A 20,974-nucleotide genomic window follows, 5' to 3' on the forward strand; every position below is an offset into this window, starting at 1 on the left:
GGCAGAAAGCGAATTTGTACAAAAATTCAGTGGGTCAAGTTTTTTCAATCCTGTTCAGATGGTTTTGTGATTCTTACTCTGGTGGCCTAAAGAACTGATTTGATCTGAGTTATCTTTATGAGTGTAATAAGCTCAAAGTAGAACTGGCAGCAAAACTACATTGAGAACATTGGGGATGTTCTTCTTCAGCTTTTACACTACTTTTTTCAGAACTCACATCTGTGCTTCTCCAGAGCATCACCATTGTCTCTGATGTGAGCAAAGCTTCAGCTGCAGCAGCCCTGTTATAGTCAAACATGTAATGAAAGAGCAGCTCTAAGTAAAGAGGATCAAGTTTATTGGTTTCTCTGTACTTCCAGTACTTTGCTGGAGGCTGCTTTGGAAGCAGTATATGAGTAGTATCATTATGATACTCAGGATCACCATTAGTAGCTCCACTTCTCTGATTATGCCTATTCACAGCTATGGTCACCTAACAACAAGCTCCTGTCAGCTGGAAAGTAGTTTCAGAATATGGTATTGGTGTGCTGGCATGGACATTGGTTTTTTTAACCTCTGTCTTGATAATTCTTGAGATGGAGAATAAGGGAACAATACCCAAAGGCAAGAATATGTCTTCCCCTTTCCTATTTGCCTTAGTCCTTCCACTGCTAAATATTTTTTCTTGGTTTTCTGTGACTCTCTGAGACAAGGAAGGGGAGTCATGCAGTGGCACTCTGCTGATACATGTGGGCAAAACCATGGAACAGAATTACCAGGAGGATTTTCTTCAGTTCAGTGTGGCGTCTCTAACAGAAAGGAACTTAAATATCTTTGGTGGAGTGGCAATGTCATTATGGTAGGATACAGAAAAGGAAACAAGAGAAAAGCCTGAGCCTGTAAACACCACTTAAATACAGGTGGGATGTTCCATATATGCATTAGCTTGACCACTTTCTTACAGGCTCTTGGGACCACACGTATACACCAGAATATATTTCTAAGTCTCTAAGGCTCACTTGCTGAGTTCTGCTTCTGGATACAATTTCTTCTGCCAGGTATTTTGAAAACAGCAGGCTAATTTACAAATACATTGCCAATTCTTACAGGTGTGTGCAGCCTTTGTGCCATGGGAAATTGTTAATCTGAGTAAGCCTCTGAAACTCTGATAATTTTCTTCACAGAGCAGCCTCGCACCGAATCGGAGTGGGAGAACAGCTTCACTCTGAAAATGTTTCTTTTTCAGTTTGTGAATCTGAACAGCTCTACCTTTTATATAGCATTCTTCCTTGGAAGGTAGGATTGATGTCTGCACACTCATATGTGTAAAATTGTTTGTAATGAAACAAAATGGACCATATTACCACACATGTCAAAATGCAAATTCCATACTAGCAAAGCAGAACAGATTGTAGTTTTATATTCCTTTCAACAGCCCAGAAACAGATGCAGGTTTCATTTCCTATCACCACATGGTCTCAATATTAACTTAACAATTTCACTATTGGAAACAGATGCATCTCACAATACTATACATGCAGGTCATTTCACTCTGTCTTTATGTGTCTTATTTGTACAGATAAATAAAGGATGGATAGGATAGGATAGGATAGGATAGGATAGGATAGGATAGGATAGGATAGGATAGGATAGGATAGGATAGGATAGGATAGGATAGTTGGAAGGGACTTGCTCCAGTTACATGATTTCAACTATTAAGAGTGAGTTATGAGCTATCATTTGGGGGGGTTTCCCACACATGTATTTATTATATATATTATATTTTATTGTATATTTCATATATACGTATTTGTGTATCTATGTATCTATTATTTAAATATATATTGTTTGTATATCTCTTTCTGTCAGTCTCCAAAACAATACCTTTTTAGTAGAAGGTTTGAATAAAAGAATGCATTAGTATGGATTATTTTCATATGGGAATAATCTGGGAAGAAAATATGAGAGAATAGTTTGAAAATTAAGGTTTTTAAAGAAAACTAAAATTTTCACTGATTGCACAGGAAGGTAGACCTCACAGAGCATTTTATGGTGTAAGGAAAGTAGAAACCCATTTTCCAAACTAGCATGAGCAGGTTCAGTGAGATTTTCCCTCTGTTCTGCACATGTTGAATATCCAACAGCAAATTATTGGTTTTGAAATAAAAATGAAAGAAAAAATATCTTTACTCCTTCACAGGGATTATTCCAGGAGTACCCATAAAACTTTTTACAGCGTAACATCTTTTATAGTTATACCAGTAACATTAAAATATCACCAGATTAAAATAAGAGTGTGAGCTTTCTTTTAGTAGTGTGAACAGACTGCTTGCACAACATAGTTGATGTGTATTCCTGTGTTAAAGATTTACAGGACACCCTGGTGCCTACTTAAGGCTGATAAACCGGTGGAGGCTGGAAGAGGTGAGTGTTCAATAAGTGCACACTGATTTATCTGTGTCCACAGATGCCATGAGTGCAGGCAGAGGCAGACACATAAATCTGCCCAGGCATTTTTGAGTGTGTTATTGGGTTTTCAGTTGCTGTCTGACTCCACACTATTGGCACTACCATCTGCTACAAAAGCATCTATATATTGATATATATATTCCCTTTTCAATGCTAGCAGTTCTAGTGTTTGCATCACATTCGAGCAGTGATATCAGATGGTTTAAAGATTACTCAAAAATTTATATTGGAAATATTTTATCCTTGGAACAAATCAAAGACAAATACGAATCTACTTCTAAAAAAATCGTTTCTTCTTTGTTTTTCTTGCTTTGTGGACCAGAGAGCTAAAATAAGAAAATAAGGAATTAAAAATTTACATAAAATATATGTGAAATTCGACCAAAACCACTAAACAAACTTTCCAAACAAGCTCCTGGCATAAATGTCAGACTGTCTGATGTCTATAAAACCAAACTAATGAAAAGCAATGAGAGTTTGGATTTGCAATTTACTCAAGGACCTATTCCATTTTATTTATTTTTTTAATAAATACATTCAGAATTCAAAGCCCATTTGACAGCTTTAGGAGATGAACAGCAGCATTTTCTGGACCAGTCATTTACTTTCCAGTGCTGCTATGTGCACACTGAAATCCCATGGTTTCTTTCCTGCTTCACAGATGAATATTTGAAACAACTTTGCAGATAAATGGCAAATGGTAAGTGGAAAATGCCTGCCAACTTGAATTTTCAAACACTTTTGGATGCATAAATATTTTGGTTAATAAAGGCCATTCAAATATTATCAAAACAAACAAATAAACACAGACAAACAAAAGTATTTGAATTTTAATAAAACCTTCTTAATATTGTAGAGAATTCTGTTCATTCAAGGAAGTCTAATAAAAAAAAGTCTTGACTTCATTGACTGTGTCTGTGCTAGGTCTTATTAGAACTAACCTGCTTTAGAATACCATGTCCAGATATTCCTCCAATACTCCTCTCTTCACCTGTTGAATTTAGCCAAGTCTGACATTTAGTAGCACTAGTCTGATGTCATGGACATGCTCAGACCACAGTTCACAAATTATTGATGTTATGGTTGTAACATCACTGCTACTTCAACATTTCACCTGCCTCTTTCAGGATATATTCACTCATTGAATATACCTAACATTTAGAATGATGATATCAACTAATATTTAGGACTGATTCCTAAAAAGAGAAGAATGATGATTTAGTAATGACAGAGAAGTATAAAAAAAAAAATTTAAAAAATTTAAAAAAAAAAAAAATAAACCAAACAAAACCCTTTCCCCTCGTTAATCCAAAGAGATGCTAAATTAGGTCAACAGAAAGCTCAACAAGGATCCAGGTTCTGAGGGCTGGAAAATGCAGTATGTATAAGAAATTAACGTCTCATTTTATCCTAGGTCATACCTAATTTTTCTCCCTAAAAGTTTAAGAGAAATAATTTCAGTTCTGTGACAGTGATTTGTTTGACTTATCTGTAATACCCAAGATTTTAAAATACAACTTGAACTACACTGTTTGGATCTGCAAAGCCAAGTGCACAAAGTGCTCTTTGAAGGTAGAAAGGTTTTGGTCTCTTTCTGTTTTTCTCAATGCTAGGTAAAAAACATCTCTCCCAAAAACAGCACCACAGCTTCAGGGTGTGGAGCCACTGCTGTAGCAAGCAAGTATTCAGCAAGAAACTCTAAGAATTATTGCTGAGCAGTTAGAGATTTTTAGTTCTCCAAGGAGAGAATAGCTTTGTATGATCTCTACTGTCACAGATGTTTAACAGTATTCAGTTCATAGTTCTAGATCTGCCCTCTAGGCATAAACTGGTTTGTTTATGTGCAGCCAGGAGGGATTTTGTCTTCATTCTTTGACTTGATACACAGTCAGCCCCCCCAGAAATTATTGAAATCAATGGGGAAACTTGGTGTCCTTTGCCTCTGCCCTGCCCACATTTGCACAGCACTTTGGAAGCACTAGTGTGAAAACTGCACTGTTTTCAGCTGGCTCTGACCTCTGCAGAGAATTAGCTGATAAGCTTAAAATGCTGACAGGAGGACACAGTGTCATCTGTTCCCATGAGTTTACACTTCTTTAAAAATAAGGAGAGTGCATTTGATTTCCTTTTAGTAAATGATCCAGTATCATTTATAGCCTTTAAAAAATGCTTTAAAACTCAGTATAATTCCTGTTTAACATTTTGTTTCTTTTTTTGTTTTGTTTTTTTTCCTGTAGTGCCACCCTAGTGGATGCCTTATTGATCTCTGTATGCAAATGGGTATTATAATGGTGTTAAAGCAGACATGGAATAATTTCATGGAATTGGGATATCCGTAAGTAAATATAATAGTTATGCTTCTGTAGGTCACAGAATATTAAGTTTATGCTTTCCTTATCACCAGATAATAAAAGAAAGATGCAGTAATCATTGCAACAGAAAATCCTCCCCCCAGGATACAGAACTCCAGAAATATAGATGATGTTTGGGGCTTTTTTCCTCATTGGACACAGTTTGCAAAAGTGAAAGTGTCAGGAGGGAACAGTAGCAGCAGTATTGACCCTTCTGTTTTCATTCCCTACCTCTTCTGTCAGTTTTCATTAGAACTCTCTGCTTTCTATTAATACAGAGTTTGAAACTTAACAAACAGCACAGAAGAAAAATAAAAGAAGGTGATTAATAGAGATAGGAGGAGATTGTTTGAGAACAAGTGATTTGATAGGAATAAACTGCTTCAGGTGAAGTGAATCTTGAGTCACAAAGAAAATCATAAACGCAGCTATGACACTTTGAAATGCTTCAGCTTATTCTGATGAGAGATGTGTTTGCTCTCCAGACCCTCCAGTCCACCTTCTAGACCTAAAATGCTGCAAGCAGTTGTATTTCCTTTTTGTATGGAAAACACCTTTCTACTAAGAGCTTGATGGCAGCCAAAACAATGTGGTTGGCCAGAGGAGTTGAACTGCAGTTGAACTACACTCTTCTTTAAGAAAGACAGGAAAAGCTGTAACCTTTCTGATAAATCACATAAATAAAAAATAATCTCTAAGATTCAAGAAAACAAGCAGCAGTCCAAATCCTTATCCAAATCCAATTACTATTTGCACCATTTGTCACTTTGCACCACTCATAGACCAGACCAGGCACTCTGAGGGCAAGAAGTGAAGCACTGTCAGGAATAGGACTGAATTATTTTGGTGATCTATCATGTTTTATCTTGCTGAGACCAAGTGGCCAACCACAACTTCAGAGAAAATCACTGTCACTGTGGCTTGGGGTTTATTTGCTCTCTATTCTAACTCTTAACTAGGATCCTTTGTTGGCCAAACCAGTGCAACTCCCTGAAAAGGTGTTTATTTCAGATGTGAGAATTCATTTCACTTTTGGCTCACTGCCTTTTGCATTGGTCATGCACATGCATTTCTTTGGGAACAGTATCTTCCCCCTGATGTCAGTGCAGATCCCACATTTCTGGAGATGGAGGTAGCTCATGTGTCAGGCATCCATCTCTCAGCCACCATGTGCTGTCTGTAGTTCAGACTCTTCTTTCTGCCCCTTTCTCCTCTGAATTTTTGGCTGCATACACCATTCAGGGTTGCCTTTTCCCTTCCAGGGCTGCCCAGAGACTGTTACCCTGCACACTGTAGGGCCTTGCAGGGATGCCAGGTCACACACACAGGAAAGCATCAAACAGCATCAGCACTCTTATTTACTGAGCTCATCTATCTCCACACAGCATTGCATTCTGCCATATAAACAGATCCTGAAAGGATTTGCCATTTTGTGCAGAGGAAAAGTAAATAAATAATGAAAATATGCCAAAATCCTTTTACCACTTTAACAAATCTGTATCTGTTTTCATATCTATTATGCTGTGTCATCAGCCACATGTATTATTGATGCTCCATTTTCCTGTACATGGGGAAATTAATTTTACAAGATATGTTCTGTCCAGTGAACCTCTTCCAATTTTGTGATAAATAGCCATTAATATTTTTTACTTTGTTTCTTTTATTTAATTTAAAATGTAGGCTAATTCAAAACTGGTGGACCAGGAGAAAACTACGGCAAGAGTATGGCACACAGGGAAAAACAAGCTTCCCACAGTGGGAAAAGGACTATAATCTGCAGCCTATGAATGCTTATGGACTCTTTGATGAATACCTAGAAATGAGTATGGCTCTGACCTTCATTCTCTCTTTCACTAGATTTTAATGTTGTTACTTTTTTGTTGATGTGAATTAATTATCACTATGTAAAGCTAGAGGAGACTGCAAAAAGGTTTTCATTCTCACAGGTCAGGTGAGGAATGGGAGTAAGTTTCTAACAGCCAAATCAATATAGTTAAGCACACTGCTGATGGTTTGCTAACCTCCCATCTATGAAAAACTTCCCATTCTGGATTTCTTTTTCCAGACCAGAGCCCAGTTATTTTTCTGCATACATTTCTGAATAACTTTGCTGTTATTTTCTAAAGAAAGTTGCCTTGTGCTTTTACTCTGAAGTGCATGGTACATACCTGCACACTTGTTTATGTTTAAAATCCTCCCTGGTTTACTACCTTACATTTACAAAGAAACTTGCTGCCAAAAGGCACTGCTTTATCCAGAGGAGAAAGGAGAATAACTGCTAAAAAAAAAAAAAAAAAAAAAACATCAACTTTTGCTTATGTGACTGAACTTCACATGTCATGACTGGTTTTTTTCTTTTCTCCCTCACACAATTATTTTCAAATGAGAAATCTGATAATCTGAAAATCTGCTGCTAGAAACTTAAACAAAATTTCAAACTGCTTCCCACCTGAATTATTGAAAGAGATGTATCCATCCCTACTCTTTGCAAATATTGAGAGATCCTACTTGATGCTGGAGAAAAATGTCCCTTTCTAAAAGCAGTTTTTTCACCCCTGAACTTCACTCCAAATTACAAAATTTAAATACTCTTGCCCATTCAGGGTCAGATGTGCATTTGCTCTTTTCATTCTTTCTTCTCACTTTTGGCTAGGACTTGCTGTACAGGTGCCACTAGACCATTGTATAGAATGACATAATAAGAAATATCTGTATACTTTGTACATACTGCTTTTTTGCATACACTGTTTGGTATCTTAGACCTTGGCATTAGATCCTAACAATTACACTGTGATATTTCCCTTCTTTTCCCCCAGTTCTTCAGTTTGGGTTCACAACGATTTTCGTGGCAGCTTTTCCACTGGCACCACTTCTGGCCTTACTAAACAACATTATTGAAATTCGGCTGGATGCTTACAAATTTGTTACTCAGTGGAGAAGACCTTTAGCTTCAAGAGCCAAAGATATAGGTGAGTTCTAAGTATGGTGTTTTTTGCATATATATCTGTTATTTGTCAAAGCTTTGACCACTTCAAGTGAGAACAGATTAAGGCATTTTCAGTCGTCTTCCCAATTAATAATACACCCCTCGACTGTTCAAAAAACTTCAAGTATCTGATGCCAGTCTACTTATGCAATTAATAGTCTATATTGGAAAATGTCTTTTCATTATTTTCTGGGGCACTTAACAGCCAAGGTGTAAAGTGATCAGTGTTCTCTGCAGGTGCTTTGTTGTAGCAGACACACTGTGCAAACACATGCTGCTGCTCAACTTGAATATAATAACCAGACAGATCAGATGAAACTTGAAAGTCAAGTTCCATGGCCACCATACTGTAGGTGAGCTGTATGTATTATATTTACCTGGCCTAAACTAAGCTCCCCTGTGACTCAGGGGCAGCTCCCACGGGTCCCTGGTGGGTCAGACAGGGTGGGTCTGGATCCCAGCACACAACTTGCTCCCAGTGACTCACACTTGCACTGCCAGACACAAGGTCCACATAACTCCGAGGTCATCCAGCCACACACTGTTGCAAAGGATCTCTGAACTTATTTTGACTACCAATCTCTTCTGTCCTTGCAGTATGCAAAAGCAGAACACCTTCAGGAAGAGCTCTAAAATAAAGTCATCTGCCTAATGCGGAATCCCTGGTGTTTTCAGAGGGGAAAGCATGAAGCCTTGCTAACCTACTGCATAGCAAAAATCCATAGCCCACAATAAGAAATAGCAGAAACTCAGGCTTTGTGCTCATAGAACATTATACCATGTGCCTAAAGTCTGTGACTAACTAAAGCTTGAATGTGAACAGTGTGAATCTGGGGGCTTTGGCACAAGCCTGGACAACAGCCAGTGCACTGCAGACATAATTTCTAAAATAACCAGTTATATAATGTTATTGATAGAAGCATGGAAAAATATTTTTTCATGCTGATTCAGGTGTGTTTTCTCAAAATAAATTGCATTCAGTAATGTTTTCAGGGGCAGTTTGATGCCTCATTTAATTAATGGGTATGTCTAACTTTTCTTTAGTGTGATTCACAGTGATGAGGACTCACTGTTCAATAAGAAAATTTATTTTTACTCAGTGACTCTTGCATAAAAACACCTTGTGCACTGGGGGAAACTATTTCAGATCATGCAGTATTTCAAGCACTTTGGTTCTCATTTTTCCTGGAGCAAACATACTGTCCTTGTTGAACAGGCATCTGGTACGGGATTCTGGAAGGCATTGGAATTCTTTCTGTTATCACAAATGCATTTGTTATAGCAGTGACATCGGATTTCATCCCTCGCCTTGTTTATGCTTACAAATACGGACCTTGTGCTGGCCAAGGAGAAGCAGGACAAAAGTAAGACTTTTTTTGGAGGGGGGGAGGAAACAGATGTGCACAAAAATAATTTACTACTTGAATAGGTGTGGTATTGCTGTCTGTGTATGTTCTGATTCCACTAAACCAAATGTGCTGTTTATGTTTAGGTAACAGATGCCAGCCATAGGTACTGATGCTCTGCATATTCACACAATGGGGTGCTGAGTGGCTGTGATTCATGATGTTAATTCAAGGCAAACATGGCAGAGCTATTTCAGAGATTTAGTGTGTGATGGGATGCTGCCCAAGCTGTACTTCCCAGCTGGTATTACATGGATATAATCCTCTCTTTTTTTCTGAAGCAATGCTGATACTAATCTGTAAAGAAATTGTTGAGCATTTTAAACTTGTACACTGGGATTTCCTCCTGATGTAATTTTCAGCAGGTAGTACTCAAAAAAATAGTGTCTAGCAAGAGGAAGCAATTTCCAAATAATACACCAAGATATACTTACAGAGAAAAGTAATTTGTTTTTCTTCTAAAACTAGAGTTCTTAGATTAAATCTTCCAGCAGACATTTGTGTTCTGAATCCATGCTGCCTAAGTGGATTTCCTTTTAGTGTTGCTAAACACTGAGATTATATTAACATGTGCACACTACCAGCAAGTATGAGATAGTTGCTGCATGGCCACTTGTGAAATCTCAGCTGTTGGGCTCCGGGAAGGTCACTGAATCCAGCCAAACACAGACAGAGTTTGCAAATGTTCTAGTAAAGCCATTAGCAAGGAACCCTGCTGTTCAAAGAAACCCAGGCTAAACACTAGACAGTGGCAGAGAGCTTGCATTCTGCTATTGGACATATGGCAGATTGATTTTTTACACCCTGCTGCAGAAAGTGAGTTCATCTGTTGCTGCTTTTTTGACATCTTTTGACTGTCAATGGATTTAATCATTCTGATGGAAGAGGGGCATCTGGTGTGGCAGCTCCCAATTAGCAGATCTGATGACTTGCTGTCCTGCAAGGTGTTGGGCATTTTAGCTGGGGCTAGGGAAGATGTTCTGTTTGCTTTCAAGAAGAGTTAAAATCCCATGGGGGTAAAGTGGTTTGGTGCCAGTTGTTCCTGAGCATGTGCCTCTGCTCGTGCCATTATAAAAACCTGCAGGATATTGTGGGACTGTAAGCAGCTCTCATTGCTAAGGAAAGCATAAAGAACAGCATATTCAAAAATCCACAGGAATAGTGAGTTTTCTCAAATCAAGGAGTGAAAGCCAACTGTTGTTGAATAGCTTAAAAGAGAAAAATACTCTTTTCTTTCAATAGACATCTGTAGGTATTAGATCCATATGACACACAGTGATACTAGAAAAAAACTGGAATTAAACTAAGTTCCAAATCTAATCAGTGTGTGGACAAGCCAGATGGTGTTCAAATATAATTTCTCAAAGACTGTCCATATTTAGAAAAACCAAAATCCCCCAGCCCTTACTGTGCATTATACTCTGCACTAAGCTGAATAGTGTCCCTACACTTATCTGTGTTTGGGCAGTGCAGCATGAACAGCACAACACATTTTGGCCAGAACTCCTCAGCTTTACTAACACGAACTTGAGCTTTCTATTGACACCCACAGCCCTTCAACATGGGACATAACTTCTCTTCAGTGTTCTCTAAATTTTGCCTGGCTCTCACACTGCTCAGTCTCCCTGGGATCTTCTAGAAAGGAGTTCCTCTGATTAACTGGAGGTTTTCTAAAAAGCTGTTTTAAACATAATATCTTTCCATCTGATTTAGTCTCCCTTTGTGCTAATACCATGAGTGTAACAGTGGGAATATTTTGATTATCTTCCTAACACTCCTCATTATTTTCTCTGCCCCTATTGTGTCACCATTTAGGAAACTTTTCAAAAGTAACCAGTCCCAATCTTCACCATTCCTTCTCCCATAGAAATCTACCATTGCTTCACTTTTTTTGTTCATCTGACCTACTTCAGCATTTTTTTCCTATTGCCTTAACATCCCTTTCAAATATCAGTAAGCATCAAAATTGTACTTTGGATTTTATGAAAGCCAAAGAACATTCTCCTGGATACAACAGTTAATGGAAAAACCTTGCTGTGTCCTGCTGACAGCATTTTGTCCCCTCTAGGTGTATGGTTGGCTATGTTAATGCCAGTTTATCAGTATTTCTGGTGTCTGACTTTGAAAACCGTTCAGAGCCAACATCAAATGGAAGTGAATTCTCTGGTTCACCATTAAAATATTGCAGGTAAGTTTCTGGTCAACATACTTCTCTGCTTCAGGACAATGAAATGGACAAGTATCAAAATAAATGTGGAGTTGAAACTAATTTTTAAAAGTTAAAAATTGAAAATGTGCTGCTCAGGGTCATGCTCTTCCTGGTACTGCTTGGCTGTTACCTGCATGATTCCTTGCTCAGATAAAAGAGAAGCCAAAAAGTTGGTAGGAGAAGGATGGAGGAGTTGATTGGCTGGAGGATGGAGGAGTTGGTATCTGGAGGATATTCCTGTTGCAGGACTTTCATGGTGTCGTAGCTTGACTCAGACACAATCATCATGGATAAATATAGTATGAAAGGACCAGTAATAGGTGCCTGATTACTTAGGCACCAGTGAGATCCAGTTGTGATGAGATTATATCACAGGACATGCACAGGGAAGTCAAGGTTGCTCAGGCCATGCTGAGGTATTTCACATGTCTGATAGACATAAACAGGCTCTGTCATGAGCTACCTTTATGGAACCTCAAACCCAGCATTTCCAAATTGTTAAATTGTTACTATGTTTATGGCGTTGATTACTGATGTAATTATTGTTACTTGAAGTAATTATTATTAGTAATCATATTCTTGTGGTTTGAATCAAAAGAAGATGAGCAGTTAATTATCTGCATGTCTTTGTCCTCAACAACAGATTGGAGAAATTGCAGTCTGAGAAAATCTGTAATGGCAGATTTGCACCTGAGTAATTTTGATGGTCAAAACCCTCAAGGATCTACATAAAGGTCTTAAATGGTGTCCCAGCCAAAAATACCAAACAAATACAGCTACCATTTTTTAATTGCAGTGTTATGTTACAAGCATGAGACCTGTTAGTCCTTTAGCATATATGCTTAGTCCCAGTATTTTTCACTGTGAAGAGCTAAAATGTCCTTTTATAAGTGCCCAAAGAACTGAAGATACTCTGTGATAACACAAAGGTCCGTGATACAGCAAAAGTCAGTGATACTTGCAATATTGTGATGTGTTTATGCATAGGAAGAATTATGAGTGGTATGGTATAATAAACATGGGGAGGGGGTGGCATTAATGCTTTCATTTAACAACTCATATTTGAGACTGTTGCAACTTATTTGGCAGAAAGAGTATTCCAGTGCTGAATTCACCTGTGGAGCAGAACCACAGTGAAAATATTCCATTCCATATTGTTTGCTATAGCATTATTTAATAATTTGTCATTCTGACCATTCTCTTCCCCTCCTTTAATTCCTTTCTTCCCCAACCTCTAGCATGAAGTTGCTGCCCCTTAAATGTGATTAGGGAAATCCCATAATAAAAAAAAAAATTGTCTGCTGAATATTCCCTGAACAAAACTCTATTAAAATTGGTGTGATAAATCCCCAAAATATATATCTGTTCTTTGGGGAATCACTGAATTATTATGTATATCCACCCCTGAAAGAAAATTAACATCTTTCTTTAGCTGAGTTTATCAGCTTCTTACCCACCTGCATTCTGCTAAAAGATTTGCACTTCAAGGCAGGTATTGATAGGGAGGTAAGGAAATACTATGTTCTACTGTGTAACAGTGTAGGTATTTTACCATGAAGGAAGTTTGTCTGAAAAAAAAATCCCAGTTAACTTCTGTTTGGCTGGAACACTGGAACAGAGATGGTGCTGCACTATTTTGGTTGTATATAAATGTTTCCCCATTTTTTAATTTGTAACAATGGATTCCTAAGAGTAAAACAAACAAAAACAAAACAAAACAAAACAAAACAAAAAAAACCCACAAAAAAACCCCCACAACTCTACTGCGATTTGGTGAAAGGATTTCTCTTTTTTGGGATGCTTAGGATATTGTAAAACACCCTAAACTATGAAGTCAAAATGCTAGTTGCACAAGGAAAGATAATCTGTGGTTTATTCTAGAAATACTGCAATTTCCAAGAGATTTGATGCTGACTAAGATGTCAAGACAGTTTATTTAAGTTTGTATAGCACTCTCTGCAATCTAAGAAGATAAAGTTTCATGGAGAAATATGGATTATCACAGAGATTAAATAACTCTTTGTATATTTTATTCATCTGAATTTTCATTAGTTTCTTAAAACTATCTTAGTGATCAACCTGTATTATTTACTGTGGTATTTTCAATATTTTTTTACAGTGGGTTTTCTGTCTCATCTAGGAAACAAATTAAGAAGCAAACAATTTTTACACTACTTTTAAATAAGTTTTCCAAAGTACTATTTTAAAATGAACAAACTTCCGGTAAAAATGGATTCCAGAATGTGTGACTTAAACAGATTCATGGTTTGTAAATACAATCTTGGAGTATTCCTGGATGCAACTTTCCCAATAGATATCTACAGTTAAATTTTGGAGACCTAAACTCTTCCAAGAAACACTCTGTGAGACAAGACACTAGATCACTTTCTCACATGGTCCTCGCCATGTCACTATACCAAGAGGTGCAGTGCTGGCTCTGCTGAAATCAGAATGAATCATATTTTACACCAGGGATGCACAACTAATTGAGCAAGAGCCAGGTGTAGTCCATGGGGCATTTTTATATGGATTTTGAGAGAACTATCAGGCTGGCAAAATTGGGGACTTTTTTAGGTTTAAAATGTCCTTGAAGTGGGAACTAAGTGTCCCTTAAGAGAGCAGAGCATCCCACCCTTCTCCAAGTTCTGAAGAGTTGCCTGAAAGGCACATGTTGTGCTGCCAAGGGAGATGCTGTAGGGTCAAAGCACCCACTGTCCTGTGTATTTGCCTCATGGGTTTTCTTCAGACTGATTTGTGTCCTTTGCACCCAAATTCCATTAGCACTCCTGGAGTGCATCTTACTGGTAGCTGAAAGTAAGTCCATTTGCATGGAAAAAAGCGTAGTAAGTGAACAGGACAGTTGCTTCAAAAGCACAGCCTTAGAAGCCAGCAATATTGGTGTAACCTGCACAGTTTGAACTGAGCTCACTTCTGGTGCAGAAAATGTATTCATCAAGGGAAGGTGAGTTGTGGTTTTGCCTTTGGCCAGGCAGCAGTGCAGATACTGCTAGCTCCACACTGGGCTTGTGTTTCAGGTACAGGGACTACCGAGACCCTCCCGACTCGCCGGTGCCCTACGGTTACACGCTGCAGTTCTGGCACGTCCTCGCAGCACGCCTGGCTTTCATCATCGTGTTTGAGGTCAGTGCCCACTCACGTGGCAGAACAAAGCCAGAGAAAACAAATTTCCCTCTGAAGCTTTGCATTGGGCTGATCTATGATGGCTGATGTTGAGGTGTTTCTGTCTTCATTTCTTATATTGTGCTTTGTATTCTCAGCTTTGTTTTCTGAACAGTCACAGGCACGTAGGTTCTCATAGGAAAGGGAATATAACACTACAGCAGTGTTAAAACTACAGCAGTGACTTGCAAAAGAGGGGGAAATAAATGAAGCTTTTATTTTTTTAGTAACTTGCCTAGGTTGGGAAGCCATATGCTGACTGTTGTGTGAGGATAAGGGAGAAGGAATATGAGAAGAAAATGCAAAATCTGAGCAACTGAGAAACAATGATAGTTAAAATTACAGTATTTATACATCTAGCTTTTGATCTTGTTTGGTTTTTTTATTGCCCTTTATTCCTCCAAAATGATTGGCATCACAAAAACAATGACAATGAGAAGAATTCAATATCTTTGTCTGTGTTCATAGATTAGTATTTACTAATACTTGTTTTCTCCCTGAGGTTTTTAAATTTTCATTCCTTTTTTTTGTGTTCACAGCACCTTGTCTTTTGCATAAAGCATCTGATCTCCTACTTAATTCCAGATCTTCCAAAAGATCTGAGAGATCGAATGAGGAGAGAAAAGTACCTGATTCAGGAAATGATGTATGAAGCTGAACTGGAACGTCTGCAAAAAGAGCGGAAGGAAAGAAAAAGGAATGGAAAATCGTATCACAATGAGTGGCCATGACAGGATGGGGAAGAAACTGCTTAAAAGAAGATAAGAACTCCTGTTCATAAAAAAATCCTGGTTTTCTACATCAGAGAGTGCACTAAAAGGGATAGTCAGTAATGTTGTGTGCACTTAGCTCAATAGGGTGGATTTTGTCATTAAGCCTTTTGAAATTAGAGGTGTTTCCAAGGCTTAGTCTTCTCCAGAGCTGATGTCAACATGAGCACATCAGACCAACACTAAGGCTCTGCACTCTTGCCAGGAAGCTCCCAGACCCTGACCAGAATTTGAGGCCCTGAACTTCACAGCAGCTGCACAACTTCACAGAACCTGGTGATCTTAGGGCTCATTCTCATGGAGCTGCTGCTTCACAAGCAGTGACTGCGCCTTGGCAGTGTTTGTCCGTGTGTGTGGCCACCACCTGCAGCACGTGCATGGCAGCATTGCTTTCTTCCACAGTGGACCCAACCGCCTTAGTCTGCATTTGCCACAGTTAAGGTCACCTAGGTGGAGCATTTCCATTACTCAACAACACTGAAGTACTGTCTAGAAGAAGATGCATGATCATGAGTCCGAGCAGCTGGTCTAACAATGCTGAAAAATGTAGGCATCACAAGTGCAGACAGATAGCCAAGCATCTAAATGTGGCCAGAGGTATCTAGCTGTAGGGTCAGTTATTTGGAAATGACACTGTGAAAAGGTGGTAATAAATGTTAAAGTTTTGAACAGTGCCTTTTCAGCTATAGGACTGTCTGGTATCTGAAGGAATCAAATCAGGTTAGAGCATCTTGCCCAGAACTGTCCATGTATTTGTGAGGTCTAGTCAGGAATTAGGGTGTGCTTACACACGTAACAGATGTCAGATGGTGTCTTAAAGACCTATCTGCCTAAGTAAAACAAACATAAAAAAAGACAGATGAACAAGGTCAGCAGAATAAAACACAACCATCCAGAATATCTACACTTGTAGCACTTTCTGTATTCATCATTCCATTATCTATGAAGGGATGGAGGGAAAAAGCAAAACTACAGACGGCAGTATGAAACAGCTTGAAATCCTTAATGCAGAGCAATTCTACACAGGCTGCAAATTAGACTTGGGCAAAATAGGTCACTGTCAATATCCTTTAGCAATTTTGTTATTATTGAGAAATTAAAAATTTCTGATTTAATTAAGAAACTAAAAATATCCAGAATGTTAACCCAAAAGGGTGGATTTGTAACTTTGAAGACATAACAAGTGTTGGATGGAGCAATGTGAATCAAAATATTGAGTATTGTGAAAGCTCTTCAATCAGTTGTTCCTAAAAGTTATTCTGGAAGTAATTTGATAGAAGGAGTAGAATTTGCCCTTCTGGACAGTCTACACAATGCAAGATCCTATGGATGGATACCTCAAGCTCCACATGACAAGAAGACCATTTGCACCAAGACAAATATCACCAAATTAGATCTATTAACTTTTTCCCACTGCAAAGGAGAACTGTGCTATTTGCATGAGAGGAGGAAGCTTTAAGAAAAGGCAATATAATTTGAGGAAGGAGAGGGATGCTAAAAGATGTGAGCATTCTCCTCTCTGCAGCCACTGCCTGCCTACACAAAAAATCAAGGGACCTCCTCCAGTAGCAACCCACCATCCTACCTGAAGAGGATAAATGACATAGCAGCTCCCTTTTATCAGCTGCTCCTGGCCCAAGCCTGAAAGTCCCATGAGACAACATAAGCACTGAAGGAATTTCAGGATTAGTCTGTTCTGTGTTGGCTCAGTGACAAATTGAGTGGGCAGCACAGCTAGTGGTTGTGGGGTACATTTCTGACTAATGGGGAAGTGAACTTGTTCATCTTTGCTTCTGCTTACAGCAGCTGTGGACACATCCCAGAGGACAGTGGGGAAATAGGAGCATTTCTGTCTCTGTAAATAGGGGGTGGGGATCAGGCAATGTTGATCTCCAATACACTCATGCCAGTTGGGTTAGTATTCACCATCCAACACCTACAGATGCAGCCTGGGAATTTTGGGGCAGGATCACTGTGCAAAATCATATTCAGACCAAATTCTCATTAATAATTGGATTATTTTGGATACCCACTGTTTAATGTCTAAACCAACAGATGACCAGAGCTTAGAAACTGCTAAATAGTAAAGAGAGACATGAGCCATGCATAAAATCAGTGTCACCCATATGACCAAAATGGACCTTTGCAAATCCCTGCAGGAAGATGCAGCTTTGTCAATTTAGATCTCAGTAACTTCCAAGAACTGAACTGAAACACAGTAGAATATAAACTGACTTCCACTCCAGAGAAGCCACTGCAACAAAATGTGCCAAAACCAATAATGTGCAGCAGAAACACAATAGATAATAATTGCTTTTGAGAGTAGTTTTCAGGATAGCTCCATTATGATGAATTTTCCTGACAGCACATTGCTAGAAGTTGTGTCCCATCTGCTCTAAATGAGACCATAGGTTGGCTGCTTGCCAGGCTTGTGCTGAGTGTGATGCTGCAAGGGGCTCTGACCTCCCTGGCAGACCCTGAATACATCTCTGTCACTTCATTTTGACCAGTCAACCCGTTGAGGTTTCTCTGTTGCTGGTCTGGTGAATGGATTTTCCTGGAGTCCTTCAGAGCTACATAGCAGAACACTCAGGAAAGATGCCCCCTTCTTACTTATTAGAAAAAAAAAAACCAAATAATATATTAATAATAATAATAAATTGAATTTTAATTAATCTTTAATTTAAGTCTTTAGAGAACTAATTTATGCCATTCTCTTCCTGATCTGATGATGGGTTTTGTTTAAATCTCCATGTGACAGTCCTGTATGTTGTTTACTTATTCCTTACTTATTCCAGCTCCACAAGAGCACTACCTTCAAGGGAATGAGAAAAAAAAATGCAGCCTCAATGCATGGCACAGACATTTTACATAGCAAGCAGGACAGCACACATCAGAGAATTTACTGTGAAATCATCTTGCAATCAGCATAGGATTGTTCTCCATAGGCCATTCTTGACAGCAGCATGTGCTTCATGAGCAGTTCCACACCAGTTTTTAAAACCAAGGGAAAAAAATGTACATTGGGACTGTTTTTCAGCCCATTTGGTAAGGTCTTTTGCATTCTGTCCCAAGCTGGTTTTACAGATCTTAAAATAAAAAATGCAAATGAACAACCTAGATACTCTAACAAAAGAAAAATCTAGGAATAGAACATCATCTACATTCAAGCCACCAAATACTATGACAGAAACTGTGTTTACAAATCAGTTCTTTTTTATTTTAAATCTTTCTGAGGGGAGTTACATTATTGACCATATATATTATATATATATATAAAGTATATAGAGAGATTGTTTATTTGTAAATAGAAAAATTCTATGAAGAAGAATGTCAAGTTTTCACACTTTAAAAAAATCATCAACATAAAGCCATGTTTAATGCTTGTATAATGTGATGTAATAAACTTTAAAAATAAATTATGCATACAAAATATTTACTGCTTGTCATTGATGAGTTTCTTTCTGTTTACCTTATTTGTTCAGCAAGCAAACTGACCAGACAGATGGAAGTAAAACTTAAATGCAGACCAAAAAGAGACAAAACCTATCACTATTTTCTCTCTGTGGTTCTTTGTGTATTCACATAGTCAAATATTGTTACTGTTATGGTTATAGGGTTGGGGATTTTTAATGTTTTACTTAAACAGGTTGCTAATTGTTTGGTCTCACAACCCTGCCAGATGCTGCATGTAATTTGGACACTGAAATTAATCAATTTTAAGGACCCCACATTTCTTTACCAGGTGAGCTTTCAGCTGGGAGAGATGAAGGATCAGGGTGCAGGAGTATGGTGGAGACTCCAAGAATTATCTTGCTTTTACACAGACAAAGAAGGTGCATGCTTAGAGTTCAGCTATCAAAGGACAGTATATTTTCCCAGAGAAAATATTATTGAAAACTGAGGAATTGTCATAACTAATGATGTCAATTAAGAGGAATATAGAAAAAAATAAAGCCAAAAGAGTCACTCTAAGCTCTGCAGCAGTCATGGGAGGTTAGATAGCAAGAAATGGGGTAGTTGCAGAAGTCACCTGCAAAGTGTAAGGGTGTTTGTCTCTAAACCACTTACAGCAAGATATACTTCCCAATGAAAACTCATCTTGATGTTATGATTGTGGACCAATAAATATCACCTGGCACAAACTTTCACTTCATACCTAAATTCAAGTTAAATCACTGCTCAGTGCTTAAATAGTGACTTCAGCAATAAAGGGAAGGTAAGATGATGATTTATGTGTTAATATAAACACATTTTGTTTTAAACAATTCACAAAAGTGAATTCAAAGCACAGAGAAAAAAACCTACATTTTTAAAGTATGATAACTAGGAAGATTAGTCTTCATGAACAAAACAGGCAGAAGTTACAGATGATATAAGACAGTCTAAGGCAGCATCAATGACAGCACAGTAATTTCAGCAGAGTGATGCAGAAAGGACATGCTGATGCTGTTTCACACAGCAGTGACCAGCCACCCTCTGGAGAAGCACAATCAGATGGGAATTCAACATTTGGTTTGGGAGGGCTGTAGCCATACTGGCAGGCATACAGATCAAGTGCTTGCTGCAGGCTTCTGCTCTCTCTTACAGCTTACTCTCACTCACAGAGCACAGGTACACAGAGGCACACCAGCCCACTTCAGCACTGCAGCAGCATGGAGACAGCAGTGCTTACCCTCCTTCAGATCTGTGGGCTGAAAGTAGCTGGTAAGTATAAATTATGATATTCTAAGGCTGAAGAAGTATTCCATTGCACAGAATGCAGTATCTGTTTCTGGGTGATGAAGGGAAGGTTGAATGAGCTGCAGTTACCTTCTGAGACTTGAGAAGCATAGCCAGCTGATTCAGTCAATAGGATAATAGTCTCAGAGTAACTCAGAGTGTCCCAAAACAGAGATACTCCTATCCTGAATCCTAGAAAGCTTTATTCAGGATGCCATTGTTTGTCTCAGACCTTTAATATAGGGACACAAGACATAACTCATGGGATCTATCCCACTTGATCATAGCCCATCCACACAGTGGCTTTAGGCATTGATCTGAACCCAGAGCTGCAGCAGAGGAAAGTGAGAAAAGGGGCTGGCCCTAAACCCTGCACTGCATAACACAAGAAAAATGCTTCAGGAGGCATGTGGGAAACCTGCCTCCACCACACAGTTTTGCACTGGGTTCACCGATGGAGTCACGGCCTTGGTGACAACCACAGAGTGTCTGGCTGGCCTGTTCTCCTGCTCTGGTGCTTGGAGCCCCATTTTTCACCTTTGTTTTCTGATTCTAACAGCTCATCTTATGCAGTAGATCATCAAGTGCCCTCTGCCACAAGGGCACAGGAAAACATTGATTTAGATGCTACAGGACCCCAGTCACTAAGCACTAAGCTAGCACTGTGTCATATTCCGAGTTACAGCAGCTCAGTACTTGGCACAAATGCAGTATAACTTTTAGAAAGCACTCAAGGCATGCAGCCAGTTTTTCACCTGATTCTCAGGCATGACTGCCTTCTAAGCTTCACAGCTCAGATTTCCTGCAATGGCTTTAATTTTCCAACTTGATTTTGCTGCTTTGGAAGAATCTTAAACACTCTTGTATAGCCATAGTGAAAGTCTGAAGTACAACAGTGGGTC

The 20,974-nt window shown here is 38.7% G+C and overlaps 1 protein-coding gene across 2 annotated transcripts in view; it reads left to right on the top strand.

Annotated features, from left to right (window-relative positions):
* ANO4 (anoctamin 4) overlaps positions 1-16,186 on the top strand; it is a 195,096-nt gene extending 178,910 nt beyond the window's left edge. For both annotated transcript variants that reach the window (XM_079305168.1, XM_079305169.1), the window contains 9 exons: positions 1,164-1,275; positions 2,346-2,403; positions 4,686-4,783; positions 6,480-6,622; positions 7,616-7,768; positions 9,002-9,149; positions 11,260-11,379; positions 14,436-14,541; positions 15,120-16,186. In XM_079305168.1, the coding sequence (XP_079161294.1) occupies positions 1,164-1,275; positions 2,346-2,403; positions 4,686-4,783; positions 6,480-6,622; positions 7,616-7,768; positions 9,002-9,149; positions 11,260-11,379; positions 14,436-14,541; positions 15,120-15,311 (1,130 nt within the window). In that variant the 3' untranslated portion in view covers positions 15,312-16,186. The remainder of the gene's footprint in view (positions 1-1,163; positions 1,276-2,345; positions 2,404-4,685; positions 4,784-6,479; positions 6,623-7,615; positions 7,769-9,001; positions 9,150-11,259; positions 11,380-14,435; positions 14,542-15,119) is intronic.
* The last annotated feature ends 4,788 nt before the right edge of the window (positions 16,187-20,974 follow it).

This window comes from Erithacus rubecula (genome assembly GCF_903797595.1).
Source record: "Erithacus rubecula genome assembly, chromosome: 4".
In the NCBI taxonomy this organism is placed as follows: Eukaryota; Metazoa; Chordata; class Aves; order Passeriformes; family Muscicapidae; genus Erithacus; species Erithacus rubecula.